At 39.8% G+C, this 26,440-nt stretch overlaps 1 protein-coding gene across 2 annotated transcripts in view; it reads left to right on the top strand.

Moving 5' to 3' along the window:
• Window positions 1-26,440, top strand: part of epha4a (eph receptor A4a) — a 59,261-nt gene that overhangs the window by 16,383 nt on the left and 16,438 nt on the right. For both annotated transcript variants that reach the window (XM_051700441.1, XM_051700440.1), the window contains exons 4-6: window positions 11,536-11,691; window positions 22,210-22,545; window positions 25,466-25,590. In XM_051700441.1, coding sequence (XP_051556401.1) covers window positions 11,536-11,691; window positions 22,210-22,545; window positions 25,466-25,590 — 617 coding nt within the window. The remainder of the gene's footprint in view (window positions 1-11,535; window positions 11,692-22,209; window positions 22,546-25,465; window positions 25,591-26,440) is intronic.

Below are 26,440 nucleotides of genomic sequence, written 5' to 3'. Positions count from 1 at the left end.
AAGTATGTGACCGCAGCGAGCACGACACGCATTCAGCCTGTGGCTCAGGCGTTCACAGTAACCACAACCCATAGCCCTTTGAATATCCATTCTGTATATCTGAGAAATTCCTGCGCTGTGTCAACTGTAGGCCTACTTCTGCGAGAGAGCCAATGTATTCTCTAATATAAATGTCATTTTAGTTTACTACTTTGGCTCTGGTTTGTTACATGTAATCAAACTGTTTTGATTAAACAGATAGGTTCATCTCTGAGTTCTTATTCAACAAGACGTGTTTGAAGCATCAAACATCTATAAGTGATTCTCATGAAACCTGTCTAAAACATTTCCTGGTAAAGTTTTACACCAAAATTCAAAAGAAACAAATAAGAAATAACTTTTTGCATAAAGAAAATGAAGTCTATTTTTAGGTTACGCACGTTTTGACCCTCAGTTCTCATTACCGTAATGCAGAAAAAGATGATCATTATAATATTATCATTACTGCAATGAAAATTTATATATATATATAATTTAAATACCATAGTATTAGTACTCACTTGGTACTGTCTTTCATTTTCCCAGATTTAAATAAAAAATGCATTTAAAAAAAAAAATGTGTAATGGGAATCGTAATTGAAAACAATAGTAAAAGTAAAATGTCTGGACGCTTTACGTTATGAGAATTGGGGTGTAAAATGTTCTATTGTTGATGAGAGTTGTAAACGTCAATAAACGTAAACAAAATTAATGCATTTTCAACTGGAAACATTTGAACGTGGCTTATACTGTAGTAATGCATTAAGTTGCTTGGCAAACGCAAATAGCCTACAGTGAAACTAATGAACTACATTGCTAGGCGGAAGAATTGTTTATCCTGATCATTATTCATAAATATAGAGCTGTTCAGGTTGTTGTCCAAAAACCCGGAAGGGAATTCTCCATTCATTCGCCAAACATTACTTGATGATACGTCGATGTTTTGTTCTACAAAATAAATTATACTCTTTTATACCTCAAACATGAATTTTGAAGTGAAGGTATGAAAGTGTGTAACTTATGTTGTAGAACAAAACATCCACGTATTGTCAAGTAATGTTTACCACGGAACTTATTTTACTCATTAGTTGAAAAACCCCATTACAAAAACCCATAGGAAAATCCGTGGAAACCCATGACAGATTAGACTTGGCTCACCTACAAATTAATGTAACGGCTGAACAGCTCTATAATTGTTTATTGAACATTGGTTTATTGTATCATACTGCTGTTGCCGCCATTTTATAAAAACAATAAATACACAGATTTTACCGCGGGTAAAAACTAGGCAATTTGCTTTGCAGTGGTAAAATCACTGTAACGCATGGCCTCTCATGGCTTATTGATTTATTTAATCCACTCAGTTTGTAATTTTTGAGGGGACAGCCTGTTTCTTCAGCACGCAATGGTCTCCATGTCATGAGCTTGGGGCTGGCATTTTTAAGGCACAGATTGCTCGCTAAGCAAGAGCGTCCATTCAGTGGGCAACACAGTGCATTCTCCCTGTCTTTGTGTGGCAGCCTCCCTTTGAAGGCCCTTGGCTGAGATGAGGTGGGGGACCAAAGCCGACAGCGAAAACATTAGCATGTCAAAAGCTCCCTGAATCACTAAGGGCCTTTTCTATCTCTCCTTTTCCCTCTCATTCTCTACCTCCCTCTATATCCTTACCCAGGGGCAACGACCCTCTTTGGCATCTACTAGCAGCGTACAGACCTTCTCATTTATCTGTGTTCACTGTGATCCTCACAGACCAACTGTAGCATAGCTGCTACCTTAATAATATCACTGTGGGAGTGAGAAATGGGAAAACTGATTGCTTCTGATAACTTACAGACCTCAGTCATTTTTGAAGCTTTACATAGAGGTTTTCTTGGTTATTTTGCCCATTTTGGGACTTATATTGAAAGGAACAGAACAGAGAGAGCAGGAAATGCGGGAGAATGGGATTGGGAAATGATACTGAAGTCAGATTCGTACTTGCGTCCTCTGCACAAGTGCCATATTGGACCATATGTGCTGCTAGACCACAGCTCTAAAAAAAAGGGGATAAGAATTCAACATAAAATTGCAGCTTTACATTTTCTGTATAAAACAGATAGTTCCTACTGTAAAATCTGATTGGATGACCCATATTCGAAGCCGTTGATTATAAACACACACCTGTGACTGCATATTCTATAGCACAAACAGCCTACAGTTAGGGTAATGAATATAACACTTTATATGAATATATAAGAAAAAAATTATTATGCTAATTATTAATTATAAATGTAATGTTTATTGAAAATATGTGTTGTTTATGATATTACTGTTGCTACTGTTGCTGCTGTATTATAAAAGTGAAATAACTGTAATGCACAGCCTCTAGTGGATTATTGCTTAAAGTAGAAAAAAATAAAATAAATCTGGAATATTTCTCTCTTTCATCATCACCATGTGTTGTCGAAGCACGTCCCGCTTGTACTGGCTGTGGCCCAGCCCAAAGTAGCCCTTTGCAGTCTCTTCGGTCTGGCTGCTGAACAATACTAATTGATGGGACACGACCTGTTCTCGCTGGTGTCAGTTCTTCAAGTGAGCACCACTTAGCCAGAGTTCAGGCAGGATGGACCCACCCTGACCCCTCCGCAGAATTTAATATAGTAGTCCTGCGTTGGTACTGAGAGCCAACTGCCAAGCCTGCTTGAAGAGAGTGCTGTTTGCTAACGATTGTAAGAGTAATCCTGCCTTCAGCTTTCTGAGATGTGTTGAAAGAGACAGACAGGGCTGAGGGGGGCACTTTATGGAGTGCCAGAAATGTGAGTGTGGGTCAGAGCTTTTGCAGTAAGGGAAAAGAGTTGGCTGTGCAATGAGGGGACAATGATTCTGTGCCCTCTTGAGCGATGCAATGGAAAAAGACCCAAACAGAGAGAGAAAGAGAAAGTGATGAAAAGAGAAAGAGAGAGAAAGAGAGCAAGAGAGAGAGAGAGAGAGAGAGAGAGAGAGAGAGAGAGTCCTGGAGAAAGTCAGTGAGAATTTGTGGGGAGAAACTATATAGCTCTGTTTGCAAAACGTAGTGAGCTGCCTACCTAGAGATAACTCCAAAAATGAAAATTTGATTCTTATTTACTCTCCCTGACTTTCTTTCTTCCATGGAGCACAAAAAGGAGCTGTTAGGAAATATTTTAGCCTCGGTCACCATTAACTTTAATTGTATGGAAAAAAAAAGATGCAGTAAATGGTTAATGAGGCTTACATTCTACCTATCATCTCCTTTTGTGTTCTACAGAAGAAAGTCATACAGGTTTAACACAACATGAGGGTAAGTAATGATATAATTTATATTTTTGGGTAAACTATCCCTTTAGAACAGCATTATGCTCCCGACATGAGGGTTGTTCCAAAATGTAGGCAGCAAAATTATGCTGCCTTCTGAGATACCTTGTTTTGTACAAATTCTAAGTGAGCATTAAATGTGGCCTTCATAGACAGACAATCACAGAGTACATGGCAACAAGCAGTGAGAGAAAAAAAAAAAAAATCATAATCAAAGATGGTGGACGAGTGGAGGGAAATGTTTATAAATATGCTTTACATTTCTAAATATTTTACTTTATTAATATTTCATTTAATACAGAAAAATAAAAACAGTTTTAATCTAATTAACAATGGACTACATTGCTCAATGTTTGTGTGTGTTATGTTTTGTTATGCTTATTAGGGTATCACATTGTTAACTAAGCAACATGCAAATGTCAGACTCTATTGGAATCAATTGCAAGTTGAGTCTCCTGTGCATATCACACATATTTGTGTGGTGCATGAAGTTGCTGCCAATGTATAGCATTCCTAATCAGTCACTTATGAGGTTCCATTCTAGGCCTTGCACGTCCATTTTTGTTTGAAAACACATTCATTTTGCTATGTTTATGCCTTTTATCCACACTAGAACTGTGTGTGAGTGTTTCGAAAAACGCTCTCCATTATCACATACTTTGGAAAACGATGATGTTAGGAATCTGAAAATGAAGTTTTCAAACAAAAACAGACTAGTGTGTATGTGACCTCAGCTAAGAATTGGCTTATATAGAAGACCTAGGTTTTGGAACAGAGTATATACCTTTGATGCCTATAGACCTTATTCACTGTAACGTCATCTTTGATTTTTGATGGGAATAAAAAAACGAGGCTATGAGGGATAGACTTAAGGCAGTTACACATTGGACGAGAAGCACCACACCCTGTCATGTCGTGGGTAGTACACGGCACAATCACAGGGCACAACAATGTGGTTCAGGTGGCAAACAGCACACAAAAAAGTTACCAAGGTTTTTCCCTTCTTCAAGAATTATCAAAGTAACATTGATGGGTTTGCAGGTTAGTGTATGAAACTAGTGTAACTGCACAAACTGAATGATTAGAAATGGTTACGTTAATTATAAAATGTCTCTATCTGTAGCATTGAATGGGCTTCATTCAAGCTGTCAAACCACAAAACGACATACTTGTAATTGAAAACACATTGTGTAGGCTATATGAAAAAACATATACACAATATATCATCCAGTGATTGCTAAAGTAAATAATCTATGTCCTTTGATAATTATTTGGGTCAAATTGAATGGAAAACTATGCAAGTTGCGCTCTGTGGTCTGGAAGAAATTCGAGCAGCTTCCAGAGTTGCAGAGTGGCAGTGGCGGTGTGCATACGTTCATAGAAAACAATTGTTTGGAATTTTAGAATCTGTCATGTTGTCCACCAGCATCATCCAGTGTGCAACCCCATTTACTGTCTCTTCAGTTGCTTTTACTGGATAAAACTGTATAAAAGAGTTTTTTGTCTATTGAAATTTCTTGGAAAGAATGTTTCTTCAGCGGAACAATCCAAAAACACTTTAAACAACTGTACAACCCATTGAAGAGACTGTACGGCTATCCCTCACAGGCTTTTTGTCGTTCCCACCAAAAATTGTAATATGGCACTTCTGTGAATAAGGTCTATACTGTTAACTCTCGCTCTCCCATATACACGCACATTCACACGCACTCGCATGCACACACATTGGAAGGCATCTCCTCCTTGTTTGCTATGCTGGAATTGTTTGGAATGTGAGACGTTTGGCCCCCTGCCTCTCTCAGCTGCATGCTCCCCTCAGAGGACAGCAGACAAGACAATGAGCTGCATTTCACAGAGACTTTACCTCCACATCCCTGCAGCTGTGCTGTCCCTGCCCCCACAATGGACAGACAGAAAGTAAAGAGGGTTTTCTTGTCACCTGCCTCAGCCAACTCTCCAGAATGAACTTCCTGAAATGTCTTCTGTGTGTGTTGGTGGAGTTCCTGTCTGATGCAGAAAGACCAACCCTGGAGATGTTGTCTACGCTGCTCTGCCCCCTTCTTCCTTGTTTTACAAAGCTCTTTATTAAAAACACTGCCACACGCATGTTAGTTTTACTATATTAGTGACAACATCTCATAGACGTCATGGTTTTTATATTGAGGTGATGATATTTGCTAAACCTAACCCACTGAGAAACCTATCCATGCATGATTTTTGAGCATTTCAAATAGTTAGAAACACTTCATATGCCCTCGCAGAAAGTGTGTGTGAATGTGTGCTCTTTTTGACATGTTTCACCTTATTATTATTTTCTCAAAAATCTGGCCCTCACAAGTAAAGCAAAACCTGTGCACATACAAACACACACACATTTTGTACGGCAGATGGCCACATAATAATATACCTCAGAGTGGAACTCTCGCATATAAAGGTTAACGCATGTTCGCCTCTAGCTGTACCGCCATACCTCACCTCAGTGAGACCTTGGGACTGTCTTTAGAAAAGTTTGAGGTAACTTTTGACAGGTTGGGGGGATCTGAGAGGGAGAGAGAGGGCAGAAAAAGGGTACTTAAAAGCAGAAACAGAAAAGAAGAGGGTCAACAACAGAGAGCGATAAATAAAGCCTGAGCAAATGTATGGAGATTAAAGCCAGTAAGCTTTGACGCAGGTTGGCACCCTTAGTGACAAACGAGCTTCTCAGGGTTTAGGGACACTGTCAATCACACAGTCAACACACACACACACACAAACGGCAGTGATGAGCAATGTTTGCATGCAGCGAGTGGCTCAAGGTATATTAGTCACTGCAGACGTAATTAATAAACAGATGAAGGCGGGCACCGATCAATGAGGGAATTGGCGTGTTCGTGCTGGAGGGCACAAATGATAATCATCTTTTATTTTTCTCTTTCTGTATTTATCAATATGGGTTATCCATATTGGTTGATGCTGATATCTGTAGAGTAGGGTGGATGATGACCAGTATGATCATAATATATAAGGGGGAGCGGGGCTACTTGTCACATGAGTAAATTCTCACAAAGTCTCTATCTCAGTAACGATAAGATTTGGAGTCAAAAGTACTATTGCACAAATATGTGTTTTTTTTTCTTGCAGAGGTTTTGTATTTGGTTTTAAACAAATTGAAAACCTTCTTTTGTGAATTCTAGCCTCCAAAGTACATTTTTACTATTATCATATTTTTGTTACAGCTCTTGGGTAAACAAGCGAACATAATTAATCCACACAGGCACACATCAAGGCAAGGGTCAACTATATTATGAAGGCAGATTTTTACTAAAAGGTTTAAAGGTGTTCTTAAGCCAAAGGTTTTTTCATGAAATTCAGTTCAGAGCATGATCCTTGGTTCGTGGTTCAGGCGTCTGGGCAGTTTGTAACGTGTTTTAAATGTCATAAATGTATACAGTTGATCAACATCAATCGATCAATCAAACACACACACACACACACACACACACACACGCGTGTGTCAACGAAGGGGTGCTTGAGCCTTCCTGAGGGTGCTGTGGGGGTACTTTTGGCAAAAAAAGGTTGGGACAACGCTGTTCTAGAAGTAGTGAAGAGAACAGGGAGGTATGAAAAGGCTAAAAGACATATGTAATGAAAAGACCCTGAAATTTCAAAATGAACCTGGTGACTGGATAATGGAACCTGGGTAATGTATGTGTGTGTATTAGGTGGATTTAGCTGTTGATCCCCCTGAGCAGTGGCTACAGAGATAAGCCAGCCTAATAAATGTGTCATAAACACAGTATGTTAGCCATTAGCCTCAGGAAAGCCTGCAAATCTTGATTTCACTTTCTCTGCCATCAGCAAGTGAGTGAGTGTATGTGGGTGGATGCTTTTGAGTGTGTGAAAGAGAGACTATTCCCTCTTTTGTTCTGGGGGAACAGCCAGACTGTCCAGTATGCTGAAAATGTCATTACAATTTTTAATCAATTTCTCTGTCAAATTTCCCATGCTGTAAACTGAGTTTCTGAGCTGTAATATAATCATTGTTGTGCATTTTGGATGAATTATTTTTCATTGCACTCTGCTCTGAGGCTCAGGGTGTGAGAAGAGAAAATGTGGTGGTGGAGGAAAAAGATCTCACCTCGTTTGTGTGTGTGTGTTGGTGAAATGTAACCTGGCAGATTTAAGTCAGTGTAGGATTTCTAAGCGGACAACTCAGAGACCACCCAGTGCTGAAGCCCAGTTTCTCCTTATTTCTCTCTCTGATTTGTGTCCTTTTATTGCTATTTATTTTTCTTTCAGTCTTACCTCTTTGTACACTATTTATGTATTTGTGATTGTCTAAATGGATATCATTTATGTCTTTATTGTCTTTATTTATTGAGTATCTTTAAAGCTTTTTATGTTTCCAACCAAATATCTTAGAATTACGTTCATCCAATGTATGCCCTTTTGTCCTGTGTACATCTTTCAGTACTCAGAAACTGGTGTGCATACCTTGTGGAATTCCATAATTCATTCACTCCAACCCCCGATCCGCTTTTGTCCTCAATTCCATCCTGTGCTTTTCTTTATATGGAGGACAACAGGTGACTGTTTTAAGGTCTAAAGCCCATAAAAAGCATTCAAAGCTCCATCTGAGTTGGTGTCTCCATTGAGGAGAACATTGTCCTGGTGGTGGACGGTAGGACGAGAGCACTGACCCTGAATATTGGGGCATTGGCTGGTAATTACGACCCTATTATGTGACAGGCAGTAAGCTCATCTCATCATTTGTGAACAATGAGACAATGATTGTCCAGCCCAGTGGTCATAGGCTCCATGGAGTGAGAGTGGAAAGGTCAGATCTGTGGGGGGACTAGAGCTGTATGTGGAATGGAGACCAGGAACTGGTAGAAAGGTCTCAAGGGGACCTGGTACTGTATGAAGGACATAGGGAGGGACGGGACAGCTGGTCGTCCTCCGTAGGGTCTGGGACTGAGAAAACACTCTTAAGCAGGTGGAGGGTGTTAGATGTCTCAAGTGCTTGAGAAAAGTGGTACAAGTCAATGAGTGCATTTGCTTATAAACAAGCCTTAAATGTGTTCTGATTTCTTAATCACACCTCCAAACCCCTACCGTGGTCACGTTTATGCTCCCCAAGAACCCTTTTCAATTAATTCTGTCCTCTACCAGGCATTATGATGAACCAAAGCTGATCAGATGAAGCCTCCATCTCTAATTCCCATCCTTCCTCTCAATGCACCTCATTAAAGCACACTGTCCCATGGAGGCTATGACCTGCAGTGTTACATCTCCTCTCCCTGAGCTCATCCTATCTTTCTAAACCTCTCCCTCCCACCGTTGTTTTATGGAACCTGTTTAGAAGATGACAAAACTGGGTTAATCTCCTTTTAGAGGATCCACGTTAACTTTCCCCTCTGATCAAGCGTGCCATTGCGGCTGATTGCGAGTGATTGGCCCCTGGGCAGACTGTGATGAAGGGAGAGATGTTGAGGTATAGAGGAAGATGAAATGGAGAAATGGAGGAGAGTGGAATGTGGCGATTCCCCAGGACGAGCTCGAATGCTGCCACAGGGTTTCTGCCACTTATGTGAGATTACAGGAATTGGTCAGGAATGACAAAAAACAAGAGAAAAGAAGAGAGAGGATGAGGGAGAGCGTGATGAGGAGACACTTGTTTGAAGTATCATGTGTTTAAAAGTGTCTCTTGACCTTCTGCCTCCTGTCTGTCCTTTATATTTTGGAAAAGCAGAGAATAACACTTTGTCATAGAAAAAAAGTTTTCTGAGTTGAGTAATTTTTCTGTCCTCACTGAAAGTGAAAATGCCATGCTAAGTGACAAAATTACAGCCAATCAGATTATATATTTTATTTTTAATATACAACTGCGGACCAATACGATGTTAGTGTGGGCAGGGCTAAACAATGTGCAACAGTGCCCGGCCTCTTTGTCTTGGTTCCGGGAGTATTTTTCTTTTACGTTTTTTTCCATAGGGATTTCATAAAATCCTTCTTCAAAGATTTCTAAGACATGAACCAAACCAACCAGCACCGAGGTGAATCACAACATTACAAATTTTGATTTGAAGCAACAAAAAATAAAAAATAAATAAATAATACGATTTTAAAATCGGACAAAATAACAGGGTACAAGACTGTGTACTTACCGTTTTTAATTAAGGACTGAACTAGAATCCTTTAAAGCATTGCAAATGATGCACTTGAAAAACTATGGAAATATATACAACTATTTATTTTAAGTTGTTGATTGTAAGTACATAAATTATACATTTTAATTTTACTACAAAATATTTAGATATATACAAATAAGCAAGTAGTTTGAGAGTGTAGAGAGACCGACTCGACTGCATCATTCGCAGTGCTTCTTGGGAATGTGCGATCGCTGCAGAGCTCTTCTGATGCGGTTTGTTTGCCGCAGTTCTCTGATTGGTTGAGGGCAGAAAGCCGTGGTTGACCAATCAGAATCAAGTATTCCAGAGATCAGTGTAATAACAAAGTAGAAACCAAGCGACCAACAAAATGTCTCATTGCCCATTGCTGGTTAGGACACGGTGAGACATGCTTGCTCTCTATTTTCTTAGGAACAAGGTTGTTTTATTTCTCTCAGCACATCATAGCTTGTTTGTCCTATTTGTCACATGAAAGCCTGGTGTTTCTTCCCCATAATGCTTTGCTAAGAGCATGTATGATTATCGCTAAGGGCATTACTTTGATTTGTGATATTCTGAGTTGAGCGCTTATATTGATAGGGCCTTTTAGGGAAACACATCTGTAAACTATCTACAGATCGATAAACTCTTTGATAAATGTCATAAGTAGCACGGCTTTTTTCTTGTTCAAATGATATCTGTGTGCTATACGGGTATCGATGGCCTTGTAGAAAAACAAAGTCAATAAAAGACCTCAGAGCATTCCTTTGTCTCTGTCACTGTAAATAGGAAATTATGCTGTGTGTTGTGTGTGTGGGCATATTAGAGTAAGCAAGACAAAAAGAAAGCTGGAAGTAGAGACAAACTAACAAAGGAAGAAAAGAATAAAGAAGGTAGAGGGAGGACAAAAATGGTCGAGAAAGCTGACAAACTTGAAAAGAGAAAATGGAGCTAGAGGACAAATGCAGAGAGAGGGAGAGAGAGAAACAGAGGGCTTGGCTTGGGTGTTAGGATTAATGACAGTGCATTCCTCTGGTATCACTTCCTCTCTTCATTAGTGTCATAAAGCCATGCAGTGCTGTCTCTCATTCACATTCCACACCACTCCCATACAGTGTGTTTCACAAGCCTAAAAACCACATGCGTGCATAAAACAAGCTACATTTACTTGCTAAACAAATTTAGATCATTAGACTTGTTTTTAGAGAATATTAGTTAATTTTAAGTAGATTTTTCTTACTCCACTGGAAAATGTTTTTCTTTCTTTCTTTCTTTCCACATAAAACTAATATGTGTATAAACAATCACTGAGCACTTTATTAGGAACACTTGTACACCTACTTAATCATGCGATTATCTAATCAGCCAATCGTGTGTCTGCAGCAATGCATGCAATAATGCAGATACAGGTCAGGAGCTTCAATTAATGTTCACATCAACCATCAGGATGGGGAAAAATTTGATCTCAGTGATTTCAACCGTGGCATGATTTTTGGTGCCAGACAGGCCAATTTGAGTATTTCTGTAACTGCTGATCTCATGGGATTTTCACACCAAAAACAAAAAACATCCAGTGAGTGGCAGTTCTGCAGACGGAAATGCTTTGTCGATGAGAGAGGTCAATGGAGAATGGCCAAACTGGTTCAAGCTAACAGAAAGGCTACAGTAACTCAGACAACAACTCTGTACAATTCTAGTGAGCAGAACAGCATCTCAAAATGCACAACACGCCAACAACTAAATTAGTGCATACTAATATACAATATATTAGTGCTTAAAACAAGAAAAAATATTTGCCAAGGGGTTGAAAAATAAACTTAATTCAAGATATATTCTCTGAATCTTTTTGCCTTATGAAATTTTGATTCAAAATTAAATGTGACTTGTTTTAAGGATGTTTAGATATTTTTACTGGGAAATACGACAAAATGCTGATTGAAAACATGTTTTTGATGTTTTTTTGAAGTGCAGAGACTTCAGGAGCAAAGTATGACATCAATGTAGCTGTATGTTGAATAGTTTGCGATTATTAATGACACTTTCTTTCACTTTACAGCTTGTAAGATTGGTTACTACCGAGCGTTAGCTACGGATGACAGCTGTTCGAAGTGTCCCCTGCACAGTTACTCTGGGAGGGAGGGATCAACTTCCTGTGTCTGTGACAAAGGATTCTTCAGGTCTGAGACGGATCCTGCCTCCATGCCCTGCACACGTAAGTGTAGTCCACATTACAACCTTACACAATGAGTCTCTGACAAGGCTACACTTCAAGTCTCACCAGGCCACATGGGCCACCCATGGACCACCACGGACCGTTTGCAGACCAAACTATGTATATTGTACACAAAAAGGCAATAGCTGGTTGAATTCGGCAGATTTATCTAATTGGCTGGCTTGATCTGTTAAAAAATAAATGTCCGATGTTGGATTTTCCCATCCCTTAACATCACATAAAAAATATTAACTGTGGTTGGTCACTTTATACATCAATCAGACAAGCCTTTTCCTATCTAAGTTGGCATTTCTTGGCCACTTTAACCTATAATGTGGACCAGACTTCATGCCAATAGTCAAAAGTCAGGCTATGTGAGATTCCCGGAGATTCCAACCTCAAAAACATAGACGTAAACAAACTGCTTTGGACATGAGTAATCATTAGACCGGGTCAGGGATTTGAAGGGTGAGCACTGAGAAACCACATATCACTCAAGAGAACCAGTACTGCCAGGATTTATATCAGACTGCAGCTGTTCACTTCACACACAAGTGGGGCTGTTATCCTAAAGGCCACGACCAGAAGTTATAGATAAAATCCCACGTGACAGTGACAAATTATTGGAAGTCCACCTGCACCTCTTTTTAACAATGCATGTGTTTTTGGTCTATTTAACAGTCCATTTTATTTTTACATTTTCTAATCAAAACTTTCTGGAAACGCTTAAGTGTTAGAACCAGTTTGACTGAGTGTGTATGTGCTGTGTGTACCTAGATATACTTAGAGGACAAAAGTTTGCCCTACAGTAAGCTAAATCTAACAAAACATCCATTTGGAGGTGTGTGTTCCTATTTAAACTCAGTTTTTCACAATTCCTGACATTTAATCATAGAAAACATTCCCTGGCTTAGGTCAGTTAGGATCACTATTTTATTTTAAGTATGTGAAATGTCAGAACAATTGTAGAGAGAATGATTTATTTCTGTTTTCATTTCTTCCATCACATTCCCAGTGGGTCAGAAGTTTGCATACACTTAGTTAGTATTTGGTAGCATTGCCTTTAAATTGTTTAACTTGGGTCAAACATTTTGGTTAGCCTTCCACAAGCTTCTCACAATAAGATGCTGGAATTTTGGCCCATTTCTCCAGACAGAATTGGTGTAACTGAGTCAGGTTTGTACGCCTCCTTGCTCGCACACGCTTTTTCAGTTCTGCCCACAAATTTTCTATCAGATTGAGGTCAGGGCTTTGTGATGGCCACTCCAATACCTTGACTTTGTTGTCCTTAAGCCATTTTGCCACAACTTTGGAGGTATGCTTGGGGTCATTGTCCATTTGGAAGACCCTTTTGCGACCGAGCTTTAACTTCCTGGCTGATGTCTTGAGATGTTGTTTCAATATATACACATAATTTTCCTTCCTCATGATGCCATCTATATTGTGAAGTGCACCAGTCCCTCCTGCAGCAAAGCACCCCCACAGCATGACACTGCCACCCCCATGCTTCATGGTTGGGATGGTGTTCTACAGCTTGTTAGCCTCACCCATTTTCCTCCAAACATAATTATGGTCATTATGGCCAAACAGTTCAATTTTTGTTTCATCAGACCAGAGGACATTTCTGCAAAAAGTAAGATCTTTGACCCTATGTGCATTTGCAAACTGTAGTCTGACTTTTATGGCAGTTTTAGAGCAGTGGCTTCTTCCTTGCTGAGCAGCCTTTTAGGTTATGTTGATATAGGACTCATTTTACTGTGGATATAGATACTTGTCTGCCTGTCTCCTCCAGCATCTTCACATGGTCCTTTGCTGTTGTTCTGGGATTGATTTGTACTTTTCGCACCAAACTATGTTCATCTTTGTGAATGTGTCACCTTCCTGAGTGGTATGATAGATGTGTGGTCCCATGGTGTTTATACTTGCATACTGTTGTTTGTAGAGATGAACGTGGTACCTTCAGGTATTTGGAAATTGCTTCCAAGAATGAACCAGACTTGTGGAGGTCCACAGTCTGAGGTTTTGGCTGATTTCTTTTGATTTTCCCATGATGTCAAGCAAAGAGGCACTGAGTTTGAAGGTAGGCCTTAAAATACATCCACAGGTACACCTCCAATTGACTCCAATTAGCCTATCAGAAGCTAATTGGCTAATTGCCTAATTATCTGACTGTAAACAATTGTTGGAAAAAATTACTTGTGTCATACACAAAGTAGATGTCCTAAACGACTTGCTAAAAATATAGTTTGCTAATATGAAATCTGTGGAGTGGTTAAAAACTGAGTTTTAATGACTTCAACCGAAGTGTGTGTAAACTTCTGACTTCAACTGTAAGATTGTCAGAGCCTTAGGTGACTCATAGACTTGAGAACAGTGTTTTAGCTTGTTAAATAGAGACCTGCACAGGCAGTGGACATGCCACAGCTCTGAGCCGAGATGACAGGGTTAATCGTAAAGAAGAACACACAAGTCTTTCTCACACACACTCACATACAAATCACTCACATTTTCTCAGACACACACACACTCGTTCTGGGGTGATATAAAAAGCGTTACGTGATAAATATATTAAAGATCTCTGGGAAAGGAGCAGAGAGACCCTGGCCAGATGTGTTCATGGTGTCAGATTTAATGGGTTTTCCAGATCTGAATCATCAGCCGGACAGCAGGTGGGGGGGAAGGGTGCTCATACACCTATCGGGCGACCTCACGCAGGGGACGACATATGTGAGCTCTCTAGCCTGGGCTTCCTCCATTTTATGCATCAGATCATCTTTCTCACTGTTCCATCAGCCTCTGTTTAGTGTGTGCGCCATCTTACCTGCTTTATGCACTCACTCTCTTTTTTCTACCTCATTTTAGCTTTCCTTCATTAATTGGAGCTCTTTTTACCCGAGCCTCCCTTATCTCCATCTGTCATTCAAGCAAACACAACTATGTTGTAAAAACAAAAGTCATGAAAAGCTTGCTATAATAAACACATTTACATGAACACCAATACACTGATAACAACTAGAAATCAGCTTATACAAAAAATCAGACAATGCAAGAAAACCGCATTTAAGTGAGACTTGAAATCATCAGATTACTCTCTGATTTTGTAGTCAAATTGTAAACAGTCATGCACACACTGGATAAGCCCACAGGGACATAGGTAAAGGTGCTGACGTGTGATGGGCAAAAATATAAGCATGCCAATCGGTTTATGCATAAACCATTTAAAGCTGCACTACGTAAATTTGTGCTCTCTAGCGACATCTGTGGTTAAAACTTAAAATTGCAAGCAATTTGCAGGAGAATACATTATGGCAGTCATGTTATGGCACTGCTCTTCTGGCAGATGAATCTCCCAGTTTGAGCTTACCTTGACATCGCCTCTGTGTGATCATGACTGGAGCCAGAGTCATAACGTGCTATTTTCATGTTGATATTATGTTATATGATTAAACATTTGAAACAGAAATATTACTTGCTTTGATGAAGATAAACAACACTCTTTTTTATTTATCTCTATATTTGATTGAATTTTTCATTTATTGTGCTTTTCTGACACTACACTCAAAGCACTTTTAAATAGAGAACAGGGGACTCTCCTCAGCCAACACCAGTAGATCTTAATATGATTATTCAAGTGTTTTATCTATTATTAATGTTTGAATTGTACTACAATGATATGGCTGATACGATTTTAAGAAGACTTTTATTTTTATAGTATATTGTCCAGCCTCACTTACTACAATAGTATGTCAATGCAATGCACACAATAACACGTAAACTAAAAACATAAAAGGAGGATTCAATAATGACGTGAATAAAATATACTTTATTAAATATAAAAAATAATATGCTTAAATATGCAATATAGCAATTACTAGAAGTCAATTTCAGAATTCATACATATTAAACATGTCACAGTAACTCAACTAGACAACGTAGATATATCACGAACATAGACACACAAGAGTAATTTTCGATTCATAAAAGCATGACAAGCAATATTATCCACAACAACCCTACCAGACAACATATCCAAGCATTATAGCAGGTAAACAACTTCGCCAAATGGATAACAGATAAACATCCATCTAGACTGCAATAATGCTGTCCTGAACTGTGTGAGTGTTACTGAACTGAGCTGAACAACATAGTTAGTTTCTCCAGCCGGAACATGAGACAGCAGGCACTTCTTTCCTGTGTGTGCGGATATGATGTAATGACTCAAGGATGAACGTCATAAACCAGCAATTTCATGCCAAATCGAACCCGACAGCTCAAAATACAAATAATTTTATAGGCTTACAGTAGTGCATTGAGGTAAAGTAAGGACTTTGTTTTGAACACTGGTTGTTGATGTACTCAATCAATAATGGTTTGCTAATTTTTAAGCAAAAAATAGTACATAGTGCAGCTTTAAAGGAAAGTCGTTTACATGACCTTGCATGTTGTCAGCTTTTTAAGCATAGTCGGTGTAAGAATGCGCATGTATATGCATTTAATGTTGTTCTATGTTTTTAATACCTTAGATGTTGTTTTTAATGTCATAAATACATGTTTTAATAATGTTACAGACAAGCTGTTGCAACATTGTTGCCACGTCCCGTTTGCATCATTTTATAAACTTTTAAACCATGTCTGGCCTGGTACTTCAATTTTCAAAGCTGAAATTTTCAGCCACATTCATCTTTAAAATATATGCATTTAAGAGTAGAGATCAAGTATCATACATCAATATTATCTTTCTTCATAGCTAATATGCAGTTCTTAATTCATATTGTGTCTAGTGTTTCCCAATCCTGTTCATTGATGCTCCCCAACAGTCCACATTTTGGATGTCTCTCTTATCTGACGCACATTATTCAGGTCATGGAATCTGTACTAATGAGCTGATGAGTTGAATCAGGTGTAAATGATTAGGGAGAAGTCCAAAATGTGTACTGGGGCTCTTGATACAGGGTTGGAAAATGAGTGATGATTCAGGTAAATCTGAATAACCAGAACATTACGCTTTATATATCTTTAACTGAAGCTTTCTGTAACTGAGCCTTTTATATTTGTGTATGTGTTCATCCAGAAGTACCCCGTCACATACTCAACATGGAGTTTTATAAACTAGGTTCGGAAGGAGCAAGGCCATTTAATCTGACCAATGTCATCACCAGAATAAGCGTATATAAACAGCCGCTTACCTCTATATTGCGTCGAGTCTTCCGGCATTCAGCCCCGCCCATTGCCCACTAAGAGACCCAGGAAGTGACTCGGATCATCGGATGCAACTTCGCATTCATCAGAACAGCTCTTCCATCCAAACAATCTCGCTATTCAACAGAAGCTGCCACGGCAGCTCATATGTTATTGCAGTATTGATCGCTACCATGTTAAGCGTTTTATTTTTCGTATCCCCAATAAGCATGTTTCTTGACATTGTTTCACATATGTTCCCGACATTTAACCTAGCAAACTATTATGTTTATGCCTCCACAGACACTACGTTTACCACATTACCATGTTTCCTATTGGCTCAACACTTCCCTAAGCAGCACATATGTGCAGTCTAGGTGCTCCACCAGAGCACTGCATCGTCTTTCGGGCTGTGCGACTAAACCTCCCACTACACTGCAAACAGAGCAATGCGCTGTCCAAGCACCGCAACTGTGGCATCTTTCGGGCCATGCGACAAACTCCCACTTCACTGCAAACAGTGCACATGCTGTTCAAGTGCAGCAAATGCGTTGTCTTTTGAGCTGTAGGACTATACCTCCTACTGCACTGCAAACAATGCAAATACACTGTTCAAATGCCACAATCGTGGCATCTTTAGGGCCATACGACAAACTCCCACTACACAGCAAACAGCACAAATGCGCCATCCAAGTGCCGCAACCGTTCACATGCCACAACCGTGGCACGTCATTCAGACCATGTGTCTCAGCCTCCATGGCTCCTTAACCCATATTATGCCACCCTTACCAAATGAACCATCACCCACCTAGCAACTGACAACAATCGGGCTGTTTCAGGTCTTCTCTAAACAGTTCACCAAAAGCCTGCACCTCCGCATCAACCAATTCCATTCGAACACGCTCAACAAGCCCTCATTAGCTAACCAAAATTCATTCACGATCAGGGGGACGCATGCCTTATCCTTGTCAGACCACCAGGCTGGCCCCACCGTTCGGATGCAACAGGGGTCCCCACAATGCAGGACGGGCCCGCCTAAAGCACTCAAAGGCTCCCCCGTTTGAAGTGCAGAGAGGACTCCCCCGTTTGAATGCCATGAGGGCTCCCCATTGCCAGAGGAGAGACTGAGGTCGTCCCGAGCACCTTGGACTCGGGATGACCTGCCCTAACGACTAGGATTCCCACTCGGGCGGGCCTGACTCCCCCAGCACAATCTACATAGGCTCTCCCGTTCAAACCACAGCGAGAGTTCTCCCGGTTGAATGCAGTGAGAGCCCCCGTTCGATCACAGGTTGGGCTCACCTGCTCGAGTGGCTGCAGAGTCTTCTCCTAAGGGGCTCACACCATTCGCCGCAAGAGCCCACCAGTCGAACAACCTGGAGGGAGACTTAAGGTCAATCTGGGCTGTTAGGATTTACGCCTCCATCCGGGGTGACCCTGCCCTTCCACAGGGGTGTCCTTCTGCAAATTTCCCTGTGGCCGATAACGCCGCTGTCCCTTCAGTGCTTCAACCTGAATTCACTCTCCAATCTCCTCCTGTCCCGCACCTCCCAATATCCCATCCCCCGACACAGGCCCTAGGGTGAGGCTGCCTCAGCTAGCAGCCCCACTCGAGTCTATCTCCTGTTGAATCTGTAGACGACAGCTTGCTGTCCCATTTTGCTGTCATCTTTTAAGGGGTATTTCATCTCAGGTCAAGCCTCGAATCTCAAGCCCTTCACCCAGGACAGCAAGACACACACTTTACACTATCCTCTAAGCAGGATTACATTAACTTGTGAACTACTGAAATGGAGTTTTATAAACTAGGTACGGGAGAAGCAAGTTCATTTAATTAGACCAATCACATCACCAGAGTAAGCGTATATAAACAGCTGCTTACTTCTACATGGCGTTGAGTCTTCTGGCATCTCTCCACCTCTCCTTTGTCCTCCTGTCTATTTAATAATAACTAATCTAAGTCCGAGGGAGTATTCGAGCTCAGGTCAAGCCTCGAGCCTCGAGCCCTTCACCCAGGACAGCATTCCACACACGTTTACACTATCCTCTATGCAGGATTACATTAACTTGCAAAATACTGAAACCCAATACACTAAAGCCGCACACAAAAAAACAAGGTAAAAATGGTACAAAGTAGCAAGGGAGAAATTTTTTTAATGGTGATAAAGGGGGAGACAGACAGTGGAGAGTTGAAAGAGAGATGACCCCATTACACTTGCGGAGCGGAACCTCTCTCTCACCTTAGCGTTTTGAAATGCAGCGAAGCCAGTCAACTTAATCAGCTCCTGTCAATCACAGAGAGCATGTGGCACCTTGCCACCATGGGAGAGCGCTCGGTTCACCCCAGTCTACAGGGTGGGTACAGCAGCCACATACTTAATACAGGTTAAACAGAGTTTAAAGACCATTTACACTTAAAGCTCAGCCAGGAGGAATTCAGTCTAATCCAGACCCGGGTCAAATATGTGTTTGAAGTCTTAAAATGATTTTGAGGATATGGAGATATTTGAAAATGGCATTTGCCATATGGGGAGACCTCAAAGACGGATAATGTGACACATCCTGTTTGAGTATGTTTGTCCTCTTGACTTAGTTTGATGTCGGTCGTGCGGTACTTGATACCACCCATCCCCTTTAAGGTGAAGTGTGTAATTTTTTTGGATGTTTTATAATTCTTCCTCCTATCCCATCTTAATATACTGAGACAGCTTTAAGTAAGCCATTCGTATTGTGGGGTGAATTCACTAAACAGATGCACCACTTTTGCGCATGATATTTCAAAAAGATGCGTCTTACTCACTAACCTCAATCTAGTTTAAGCGCTGAAAATTGAGTCTTGAGTATTTAAATTAAGTAACTGTCATTCCTTCCTGAGCAAACATGCCTCCTTTCTATGTATATTAGGCTTATTATATATATCACAAAAATTGCCTGGCCCAATTTACATGGCACTATTACTGCTATCACTGCCAGATGAAAGTAATTTATTTAAAAAAGATGTTAGTGTACATTTTCTATGAATCATATCAGCAATAATTCATCAAATAATTATCAAGTGATGTAAAAGAGCGTTATAAACTGGCATATATCCAGATGTGAGGTGTAGTCAAGCACACTTTCAGCATGTTGAAGAGAAGATTCAGGTGTATGGATCACAGTAGTCATTGATAGTTTAGTCCTGCCAAAGTGTGTCTGATAGCAGTGGTCTGCTGCATCCTCCACTAGCACTCAGAATCGGACCGCAAGGAAATGCATGTGCAAATTGTGTTCAGCAGCGATTTTGTGGGTGTGTTTGCACCATTGCCTGATCTGCATAATTCCTTTAGTAAATTCAGTGCTAAACCAATGCAGACAGCACATGCAAAGAGTGGCGCTTTTATTAGGCACAAGTAATTCTTAGTGAATTCCCCTCTGTGCCTCTGTGAGTGTATCAAAACATTGGTCTGTTTGTTTGAACATCCCAACCAGCCTGATACAGCAACATTGGCTCAACCAAGGCCGTAAATTGGGGGCGGGACTATCTGTTTGACTGACCAATAATAGATGGGGGAGTCTTTGAGAAAACTGTTTAAAAACAGTAATTATTTTTAAGGCTGTCGATTAAATGTATTAATTCAGTATGATTAATTATATATAAAAAATTAAGTGTTAAAAAATGTACACAATTAATCATGCTCCCTGACTGTATGTAAATTCCAGAATAATAATTCTACATTATAGAATTATTTTTATAAATAAAATTATATAGAGCTTTCAGCTATTCAGCACTGTACTCTTACTGCATGTCAACAATTTATTCAATTGTTTGCAATTACATTTTTCCTAATGACTTTGAAAAAACATCTGAGCCAAAGTTATGGGATCAAAATCCCGTCAAAAGTATTGTGGTCACGGATCCAAAAATTATAAGCGTAAATCAAAATAATAAGCGCAGATTAAAAAATAACAAGCATGAATCAAAAATATATAAACACATTTAAAATATGTTGCAAAAAAAAGAAAAAAACTTTGTTTGAACACACACACACACAGAGCTGGCAGAAAATACTCAAAACAGACACAAGCAGCGTATCTATCAACCAAAAATAATATAATATTGAACAGCAGCCATCAGAGTTGCATTGGAGTGATGTCACCTCCCCACTTTGAATGACTGGCTAGAGGAGGAGCTGTTGATCAAGAACTAGTGGACCAGTAGGGATGCAAAATGCCCCTTGATTTACATGAAACTCTACTCACAAGTTTTGGAAAACCAAGCGCAGAACTTGGAAACAAAAGCAAAGAAAAATACAGTGTAAGTGTACAAAAAAAAAAAAAAAAAAAAAAGAAAATATGAGCAAATTTGTCAGAGAGCACACAAAACAGTAATATAACCAAGGAAAACATGATTTTGTTTGCAATTCTGATGGCTTTGCTTTAATTTGCTGTTGTTGTTTTTTTGCAGCATATTTTAAATGTTTATATATTTTTGATTCATGCTTGTTACTTTTTGATCTGCGCTAATTATTTTGATCTGCGCATATTTTGATCTGCGATTTTTATTAATTTTTGAGCTTATAATTTTTTTATCTGCGCTTATTATTTTTGGATCTGTGACTGCAATACTTTTGACGGGATTTTGATTCCATGCTTAACTGAAAATGAACTGAGATCTCATTTTAAGGTCTCCCAAGCTATGAAAGAGCAACCTCTGACCAATAAAAAATTATATCGGGAAGGCTTTGTGAGAAAGTGAACCTGGGAATGTTGATTCAAAGAACCATATTTATCATGAAAACGTCACAGGTTTGCTTATACCAGAGATGGCAGTGAGGGCAACCAAATTAGCATTTATGAGATTCCTATCAGCAAGTTGCTCAATTATGGAGATGTAATCATTTCTCTTTCTCCCTCACTCTTGCGGGTTGAGTGTGTTTCCTTTTTGCACAGCTAGCACTGTGCATCGCCTGTGGTGCTGGCTTGTCGTAAATGTAATTATCTTTAAATTCAGCAGCGCCTGGTTTACGAAAACACCACAGAGAAAAACAAGGCTAACGTACACAAATACACACGCACACAAAGCATACAAACAGACTTGGATGTGTCATAGCCTGTAACATCATCTGCCTGCAGTGGCAATAAAAGGGTGTGTACGGATGTGTATTTGTTTGTCATTTCAATGTCACTGAAGTTTCTCTTGCCAAGGGTGTATTTGGAGAGCAATCTCTGCTGCACTCATAATCCTGTTTTGTTTGTTCCAAACTTCACTGTAGCAAAAGTAAAGCATAAATCATGTGCATATTTGTCATAATATCTTAGAGCTGTGGTTTTCTCATATTTCTCAACTTTCTTTTCTCTTAGAGCCCCCGTCCGCTCCTCAGCACCTGATTTCCAATGTGAACGAGACTTCTGTAAATCTGGAGTGGACGGCCCCAGCTTCGTCCGGTGGCAGGCAGGACCTTGCTTATAATGTTATATGCAAGAGGTGCAGCTCAGATGGCCAGCGCTGTCAGCCCTGCGGCAATGGCATTCATTTTTCCCCACAGCAGCTGGGCCTGCGAGCCACCCGGGTGTCCATAAATGACCTACAGGCTCACACCAACTACACCTTTGAGATTTGGGCCGTAAACGGTGTCTCCAAGCAAAGCCCCGGACCAGAACAAGCAGTTTCTGTGACTGTTACCACCAACCAGGCGGGTAAGGGTCTATGTGTGTGTGTGTTCATGTCAATAAAGTAAAATGGCTGTCTATGATGGTAATTAAGCTCTTCCCATCTGCTGATACAGGGTTTGTCTTGTTGAAAATTATGGTCTCACAGTTATTGCATTATTTAAGACCCCTAAATGACATTAAGTGCCCAGTTTTCCTTCCTGTGTTGACATATATCCTATTGAAACATGTAGTATGGACTTTGTGTCTTTTTTTAATAGCCATTATTATTATATATTATTTATTTTTTTCAAATAATATATAAATAATATAATAACATTTATTTTATATATAAAGAAAACATTATGATATATATATTATAAACATATAATTAAATAAAATATATATTAAAGCTAATTTTGTTTATTTTTTATGAATATACTAGCATATAAAAGCTACAAAACACTGGCATAAATTCCACAAAAATCCAATTTTGAGTTCATGGGGCCTTTACATACCAGAATGATGTCCTCATGTGGTCTGGTGTAAGGCTGATGTGTAAAATTTGTCACTAAAGTCATCAACTATGTAATCAACTTCCTCTCTGTGAAAGTACTCTACTTTTTATCACCACAGAAGAATTTTTAATTGCTTTTTGCCATGTGTGTCAGAATTTATTTTTATGACAGTAACTAAGCATGTGTCAGGGTCAAACTGTGCATATGCACATTTGTTGGCTGGTCACATTTGTTTGTTCTGAGTGGACTGTTAAGTTTAACAATGTGTTTAATTTCAGGTGAGAAAGTATGAGACAGGAAGGGACTTTTTGTCTGGCTTTTGAGGTTTTGTGTGCATGCATATGTAGGGACCTCATTAACAATCCATTTGGCCTTCCAAGTGTCTTTCTCACATCATTGTCTTTGTGAACTCTGGTTTTGATAGCTGTCACATCTGTCAGTACACTCTTCAAACAGACTTTCACTCCTGAATGTCTGTTCTTGGTTTTTATGGCCCCATATATTGAGCAGACCTTGTCCAACAGCACTGTTTCCAGATCAGCTAAGATCAGCTTAATTTAACCAATCATTATTATAGGAGGAGTATATTAAACACTGATATGCTTCTAATCATAATTTTCCTCAGCAATGAGGAATGGAGTCAGAATTGTCTTGGAGCCAGGCTTAAATTCCCTTTGGCAACTGCAAAGTGTCATTGATAAAGCCCTAAAGATTACAGATAAGCATGTACTGGCTAGATGATGACATCAATGAACCTTCTGTAGAAACAAAGTGAAATTATGATCGTATTGGAAACACTGGCCCAATTGTGGATAAAAAATGCTGATATATTTGCTATGTAGGGCACATCATTTTGGCGGTACAACCGTTCTCTGAAAGGGTTTGGGACAGTTGTTTGCTATAATTACTGCCAGGGGCGGGTTTACGATTTCTGAGGCCCCAAGCAACCAACCAACCCAGGGCCCCATTTTGAAAAATGTTGCTAAAAAAATGACAAAATTTATTTTAAATCATAATTTTAAATTCTTCCTATCAACCATTGTAGCCAAGTACATTCAAAATGTTTAATGAAATATAAATCTAGTTAAAGATAATTAATGCATGTTTTCCAGTTTTTCCACAATACAGTGATTAAAAAGCAATATTTACCTACATATATGTTTACAAAACACTGTGTGTGTGTGTGTGTGTGTGTGTGTGTGTGTGTGTGTGAACAGGGTGTGCAAAACCTACTACTTCACCCAGTAACATTTTGAAATTCAGTTGTTACAGTATATATTAATATTATAACCCAACAATTATTTATTGTTCTCCAGATTGTCATTACAATAATATGATACAGTATTGTTATTATTACTTTGAGGATTTGTTGTATACAGTATTAATATAGTTCTGTCTTATTTACTTTCACCTGGAGCTTATATTCTAGTGCTGCAGTGTATTGTTCATCATGATGCAAAAAGCTGTATTTTATGTAGGCTAAGCATCGTAGGCAACATTCGTTACAGTAACAGTAAACATACAAGCCACGGCGGCCCCTCAGCACACTAGAGCATAAGAAAAACTAAAAAAACTGTCATTTATCAAGCGCTGAAACTTTGCTTAGTGTAAGAATAATCTGGGATAATGTTTAAAATTGTAACAGTCACCTCTTTGCAGACTGAACTTTAAATGTTGAACGTTAAATCTTTGTGACACCTGGGCTAAAAACAGTCTAGACGCAGTGCAATGAATGAAACAGAACGCAGGTGTCTCGACATGCGTTTTTGAAACCTGAAGTTATTTTTAACTTGACACAGTGTCTAAAAATGTGCCGGTCCTGCGTGAGACACTGAAGAAACAGCGAGACACGGTACAGCAATCAAGGACATTCGTCCAGTGCGTGTTTACATAGAAAAACAATGGGAAAACAGAGTAGATGCACGCAAAAAACACTTCGGTGTGAAAGGCCCCTAACTCATCCATTTGCGCGTATCTGTGTGATTGAGCGCACGTGGGCGAAACAAGTTCGGAAGGCCTGTATATTTTTTCATAAATTACAAATCCGAACCAAAAGTCCTACTGACCCGAACCCGGCGGCTTCATGAACCACTCTGAGACAGCGTATTCACGTGTGTACCTAGTACCTAGACATGTCACCACCTCAATATGAGCAACATGAGCTTTCCTACTCGGGCCGGGGGGCCCCCCAATGTCCGGGGCCCCACACAATTGCGTGGTTTGCGTGGTGGTTAAAACCGCTACTTCTTTAGACATTAACCTGTATAGCTTCAAATGTATAGTTGTTTTTCAGGTTTTCTCTGTGTGACTACACAAATATCTCCACTCTCATAGTTCTCTATTGCTTTATGGCACTAGCATGTTTATGTTTCTCAGAAACAGCTGTATTGGGTGGTCGTAGTGCTACTAGCAACACTAAGCTCTTTCTCTTTGCATTGTTCCTCCTCCAGCTCCCTCTCCAGTTACCACCATCCAGGCCAAGGACATCACCAGACATGCTGTGTCTTTGGCATGGCAACAGCCCGAAAGACCCAATGGTGTCATCCTTGAGTATGAGGTCAAGTACTACGAAAAGGTGAGACGAGTCACGGGAAATGTAGTCACCAGCATGTTGTGTTTTAGACAATGGCTCGCAGCATTGGAACTTGTGTGCTGGTGTCCCAACCAGGCTTCTTACTAGCTTAACCAGCAAGACTACCAGCAAGAGCCAAGCTGTTCGACTAGCTTCACCATTTAGCTTCAGGTTTTGCTGGTAAACAGCGTGGTTATGCTGAATGGCCAGCTTGCTCTGCTGGGGGGACCATCTGAAACCAGTGAAGATCAGCAAGCCTTCTTAGGCTTGTTTAAGCTGTGTTTTTCACTTGGGAGAACAACACCAGTATTTTATGATTTGAATGCTGGTTCATATAATTTAATGCTGGTTTGTTGGTTTCCCCACCAGGCCTTTTTACTTGCTTAAGCTTTCTACTGGTTAAGTTTTGCCGGTGAACAGCATTACTATGCTGGTTGTCCAGCTTACCATGTTGAATGTTTTTTTTTTTTTTTTTTTCAGTTAAGCTGGTCTTAACTTGTCTCCCAGCCTGGTCAGACTGGTCTGTTGGCTGGTTTGTTTTGGGCACATATTAGCTGGTCAGGCTGGGAGACAAGATAGACCAGCTTGGCCAGGCTTGGAGACCAGCCTAAACCAGCTAAAACCAACTTAACACAGTTAAGCTTTTTCTTTTATGGAAATTCATGCTAGTCTGAAATGGTCTTTTTAGCAGGGTCCTGAAACTGACAGCATTAGATCAAGCTATATAAGTAGTAGATATGCACTTTTGAGAATATAGTTCAAGATTAGCCATGGTGACATCACACGCTAACAGCATGAGATCAGGTTTGCAAATGAGTAAGCTGCTCACTGGAAACTGTAGTTTAAAATGTAG

Source organism: Myxocyprinus asiaticus, chromosome 6 (genome assembly GCF_019703515.2).
Source record: "Myxocyprinus asiaticus isolate MX2 ecotype Aquarium Trade chromosome 6, UBuf_Myxa_2, whole genome shotgun sequence".
Taxonomy (NCBI): Eukaryota; Metazoa; Chordata; class Actinopteri; order Cypriniformes; family Catostomidae; genus Myxocyprinus; species Myxocyprinus asiaticus.
Note: the sequence above shows the minus strand (reverse complement) of the source record. Positions and strands in the feature narration are given on the sequence as shown.